At 43.9% G+C, this 6,000-nt stretch overlaps 1 protein-coding gene across 1 annotated transcript; it reads right to left on the bottom strand.

Moving 5' to 3' along the window:
* Positions 1 to 2,623: 2,623 nt before the first annotated feature.
* Positions 2,624 to 5,368, bottom strand: LOC311596578 (protocadherin alpha-4; the record flags this gene model as incomplete). Its single annotated transcript, XM_084780179.1, has 1 exon — positions 2,624 to 5,368. Exon 1 carries the CDS (start codon positions 5,015 to 5,017, stop codon positions 2,624 to 2,626), a length of 2,394 nt encoding a protein of 797 aa, XP_084636305.1. The 5' UTR covers positions 5,018 to 5,368.
* Positions 5,369 to 6,000: the final 632 nt, after the last annotated feature.

A 6,000-nucleotide genomic window follows, 5' to 3' on the forward strand; every position in this document is an offset into this window, starting at 1 on the left:
CTAAATTCCAATACTGGTAACTTATTAACTCTATCTTCAAAAATAATTTTAATCCAGATCTGTTGTTGTTGTTGTTGTTGTTGTTGTTGTTGTTGTTGTTTTCAAGACAGTTTTGCTGTGTAGCCCTAGCTGTCCTGGAACTCACTCTGTAGACCATGCTGACCTTGAACTCAGAGATGTGCCTGCCTCTATCTCCTGAGTGCTGCTGGAATTAAAGGTGTAAAACACCACCACCTGACTTGGGTTCCTTTTTATGAACTTCATCCAAATTAATAAACACTTAGTCCTTTAAGTTTTTCAGCAGCTAACAATTTTTATGTTGTATTTCTGTAATGCAGAGAGTTTAATTGTCCAGATGCCGTACTACTTTTGTAAGCAAAGACACTGTTTTCAAGATACAGCATCTAAGTAGCAACTGTGTAAATTGTATAATCACATATTTTACATTTACCCAACAAGTCAGAATCCTAACATTGATTGAGATGTAGTGTGCCACAAAAAAAAAATATTTAGGATCCAGTAAATATAATGTTATACTTAATGGAGAAAAGATATTCTTAATATGTAAAATTAGTCCACATTTTAATACAGATATATGGGACATAAAAGTCTCTTGACATTTGACTCACCTTTGCAGTTGTTGGAATTATAACCTATATTTGTCATTCTGTAGTTGACTCTTAATTTGAGGATTGCTTTGTTGGTCATTATATTTTAAATCCCACAGAAAGACACAGGAAAGTGTCTTTCAATCTTCTAAGCTATTCTTTCAGTCAAATATTAAAGAGTACTCTCTTGGCTGGTCTAACTCACTGTTAAGAATTTTAGTTATAACCAGGAGTGGTGGCACATGTTTTTAATCCCAACACTCTATAATTCATTTTACTCTCTGTTCCTCCATGAAGTAGAATAAAAGTAGTGAATAAGACATATAAAGTATAAATGTTCAGAACACATAATTATAGATAGCACTGGAGTAAAAAAAATTTAAGTAATATTTATTTCAATTCAAACTTTCTCGCTAATGAAATGTATATTTCCTAAATGCACATCAAGCAAATATAATTCAGGACAGCTGTGGCTTTTCAATTTACAATGCCTAGAGTTCAATTCAGTATTCACAGACTTAAGAAGAAGGGTTATGAAAAGGAAAAATATTGGATGACAAGATTTAATGGTCAGAGCAAATGCCTGTAATTATTGTATTAATTAAATTTATAAAAAGTAGGTAATTTCAGGCTGGAGAGATGGCTCAGCCTCTCCCTCATGAGGAAGTGAGCAGAGTGGAATGGGAACTCTATTTAATGGTTTCTCAGTGGGCAGATTAAGAAATTCTTTTCTTCGGGGCATGATGGTGCATGCCTATAATCCCTGCACTCCAGGAGGCAGAGGCAGGCTGATTTCTGTGAGTTCAAGGCCAGCCTGGTCTACAAAGTGAGTCCAGGACAGCCAAGACTAAACAGAGAAACTCTGTCTCAGAAAAAAAAGAGAGAAATTATTTTCTCTCTTACCTAAGTCAGCGCACTGATAGGGCACAGCAGATTCTGGCTGCTGAAAACTACTCAGAACAACAACAACAACAAAAGGGTGCCTGTATAAAGATGTTGGTACACAACTTCAATCCCAGCATTTAGGGGACAGAGGTAGAAGAGGCTCTGTGGTTTCTGGGTCAATATGCTCTGATTAATGAGTTTCAGACCAGCCAGGGCTTCACTGTGAGACCCTGTGTCGAAAAGAGGAATGAAGGGGTGAGCAGACACTGTGGCTCCAGGGTATGTGTGGTGCAGTGAACAGATACCAAAGGAAGCAGAACTTATGAGCTCCCCAACAAAGAGATCAGTGATCACTCCTGCTGCACTTTAGGCATAAAACTTCAGAGAGCATACACCTTCCCAAATAGCTTGAAGGAGCCCAAATTTTTAGACAACTGATGAGGGTCTTTCTTGGCACAAATGTAGAGAAACACAAAATGCCCAAGAGCTCAAGAAAATAGAACATTAACAGAAAGAGAGTTTCAATAGAAATGGAGTTTTGAACCAACTACACAGAAAATTTGGAATTGAAGAATACAACAATTGACTGAAAACTTCACCTGAGCAACTCAACAGCATGCATGACCATGCAAAAGAAACTGTAGCCTCAAGGGTGGATTATTTGAATTTGCTCAGGAACAGAGTCAAAACCAAAATGGAACTTTAAAGAATGAACAGGGACTAAGAGACTTAGTTGGATTATTTTTAAGTGAGCCAGTATGTGTAGAGAGACGAGAACAAGAAATCATAGTCAGTAAAGCTGAGGATGAAATGGATAGTCGGAACCAAAACCTTAACATAGTTCAGACAGGACGAAACTAAGTGAAGCCACATCTACAAATTAACGGTCAAGAGTCAACAATGAAGAGAGAATGTTGACCGCAGCTCGGAAAGAATGAGTCATCACACACAAGGAAGCACCAATAAAGCTCACCAACAGATTTCTGAGAAGAAAACTTGCCTTCTAGAATATATGTTCAAACTCCCGAAGGAAACAATCACCAAGCAAGAATCCCATATCCGGTAATGAGTAAAATTGTAAAGAAAGTGAAAACAAAGCACTTAGGAAAATTTAAACCAAAGAGAATAGTTTAACTAACCTTTCCAGGGGAATCCCCTGTGGCCTGCACTTGATCCTCTCTGTCCCTTGAATCAGATAAACTGGGGCTGAAGGCCATGAGGTCAGTCTTAGGTGGGTACTCCCCAGAGCACACCCTTTGTCTCCTTTGCTGAGAGTAAGACCAGCTCCCCACTGCGCTGGAGCACACCATAACCGGTTGTCCCGGCCTGCACACGCCCTCCTTGGGCACAGTTGAGCAGCGCAGCGCTGTGTACAGCAGCAATGTGAGCACCAACAGGCTGGACACCGCGCAGATGGCGATGATCAGGTACACGTTGACATCCACCAGTGACGCCTCCGAGTTCATGACATTCGTGGACACCCTTGATGGAGTCTTAGGTGCCTGGCCATTCTCCACCAGCGACACCAAGACAGTGGCGGTAACCGTCATTGCTGGGTCGCCATGGTCCTTCACCAGCACCAAAAGGCGCTGACGCAGCGAATCTGTCTCGTCCAGGGCGCGTGTAGTACTGATCTCTCCAGTATATAGACCCACGCGAAACAGGCTACGGGAATTGCCTGCCGAGGACTGCAGCTCATAAGAGAGCCATGCATTATAGCCAGAGTCTGCGTCCACCGCGCGCACCTTGGCCACCACATGGCCCGCACCCACTGATCGTGACACTAGACGGCTCACCACTCCACCAGAGACGCCTGCCTCAGGTTCCAACAGCAGAGGTGCATTGTCGTTCTCATCCAACACAAACACCTGCAGGGTCACATTGCTGCCCAGGGATGGCACACCAGCATCCCGCGCGCTCACCTGGAACTGCAGCAGCTCCAGCTCCTCATGGTCCAGAGGCTGCAGCGCGAACACCTTGCCGCTCTCCGCGTGCACAGACACATAGCTCGACAGCAAGCGCTCGCCCACTCGCCGCTCCACCAGAGAGTAGGACACCAGTGCGTTCTCCTGAGCATCTGCGTCCACAGCAGACACCGTGAAGATGTGCGCTCCAGGCGGGTTGTTCTCCTTCACGAACACCGTGTGTTCGGGTTGCGGGAACGCAGGCGCATTGTCGTTCACGTCAGCCACCTCCACGGACACGCTGGCTGTGGCCCACAGGGAGGGTGAGCCCGCGTCCTGCGCTGTAACCACCACCTTATAGTCAGCTGTGTTTTCGCGGTCCAGGAGGCTGTCGAGCACGAGCGAATAGTAATTCTTGAAGGTGGACACCAGCTTGAAGGGGACGTGAGGATTCAAGGAGCAGGTCACCTGCCCATTGACACCCGTGTCACGATCAGACACACTGATGAGTGCGATGACGGTGCCCACTGGAGCATTCTCTCTGATTGGAAGTGATAGAGATTTAAATTCCAACTCTGGGACATTATCGTTGATGTCTTCAACTTCTACAATAACTCTACAATGTCCAGAGAGCGGGAGTTGCCCCTTGTCAGTGCCCTCTATAAGAATCTCGTAGGATTTGCATTCTTCAAAATCAATGTATCCCTTTACTGTAATCTGTCCTGTAACCGAGTCTATGTGGAACTTGTTTTTCACATTTGGTGAAATATCCGTAGAAAATGAGTACATAATATCCCCATTCACACCTTCGTCTATATCTGAGGCATTGACTTTGACTACCAATGTTCCGTTTGGAACGTTTTCTCGTAATTTCACGGTATAGAGAGATCTATCAAATACTGGAGCATTGTCGTTGGCATCCAGCACTGTGATGAGTAACTGAACGGTGCCGGTCAGTTCAGGTTTGCCTCTGTCAGTTGCCGTGAGCACTAAAAATATCTCTGGAGTTTCCTCTCTGTCTAAAGATTTTCGTAATACAAGCCCAAGACCTTTCACCCGTTCATCGTTGGATGGTTTTTCCAACAAAAAATATTCATTGGGACTTAGCCTGTAAGTCAGGAGAGCATTTGTACCCACATCTGCATCCGAGGCGCCCTCTAGTGGAAACTGAGTATCAACCAGTCTGGATTCAGCAACGAACAGATTCTTTTGTGTTGCTGGAAACACAGGCGGGTTATCATTAATGTCCCTCACCTCCACCTCCACGTGGAAAACCTGCAGTGGCCTGTCCACGATCACCTCCAGGTGGATGCTACACTCCGCGCTCCGCCCGCACAGCTCCTCCCGGTCGATCCGAGAATTCACAAACAAAATGCCATTCTGCAGATTTACCTCCAGAAGGTCCCCGCGGTCCTTGGACGCCACCCTAAACAGGCGGGGCACCAGCTCCGCCAGCTCCAGCCCCAGGTCCTGCGCGATGCGACCCACGAAGGTGCCGTGTTTGGCCTCCTCGGGGACGGAGTAGTGGAGCTGGCTGTTCCCTGCCTCCCAGATTGCAAGAAGCAGAAATGAAAGCAGCAGGCGCTGGTATTCCTGGCCACTTCCCCAGGAAAATTCCATCTCAAGTGCACAGTTCTTTATTCTGAGTAGGGATCTTCTCTCAGAGCTGGGAGAATTCTTCTAATCCATCAATCCATCGCTGCTGCATCCTCCATTGTTCTGGTGATGGTGGATACAGCTTTCCGGGTTGAGTGGAAGTGAGGTGTTTTTTTTTTTTTTCTTTTAGTCTGTCTTCTGTGGGATCTATTCTATGGTGAAGAGCGACATCATGTGGCTCCAAACTGTAAGTATGGATTCCGGAAATCCACACCACTAAAAAATTGTTGCTCCAGTTTTTCCAAATAGGTTTCCAGTTTTTCAAAATCTCTAGAATTGTATTTTGTAGGTATGCGTTCCGTAACAGTGATTAATTGTGTGTGATCTTTCGTTTTACCAGAACATCAGTTTCTAAGACAGTGGAAGTTCTTTTTCATGTTGGTTTTTAAGTATTTATAGAGACTCAGCTAAAGCCAATATAAATTTTGTAAATATGCAGTAATGAGGTGTAGATTAGAAAAATGTATGACAGATTCCTTGTGAAGCATCAAATGGTCGGGTTGTTATTGGTAATGCATTACGTTCATCCTCTGGTTGTTGGTTCTGAGTCTTGAGAGGAAAAATGTTTAGGGAACCACTGATTCTAACAACAAGCCATTGAAAGGGAAGTTTGCAGATATTGGTTAAGATATTAAAGCTTGTCAACATTCAACAGAATGTCTTCCTGGCATTGCAAAGAACCATGTGTAATTGGAAGATTTAATAGGGAATTCGAAGCATATAGGAAATATCTTGTGTGGAAGAATATTTCACGTAATTTTATTCTAAGTAACTTCACCTCCCATGAGCAAGGGTGGAATTCTCAGTGTTTAGCTCATGGTTTATAAACTTCTGGTGCTTTTTAGTGTTCTATTTTCTCATATTGTCCTCATGTGCTTTAGTGATAATTTCCTACCTCTGAGAAAGCATTTATCAACAAACACACATACTCATTTTGTCCCTTAAGT

Source organism: Acomys minous (assembly GCF_964271855.1).
Source record: "Acomys minous genome assembly, chromosome: 4".
Classification (NCBI taxonomy): domain Eukaryota; kingdom Metazoa; phylum Chordata; class Mammalia; order Rodentia; family Muridae; genus Acomys; species Acomys minous.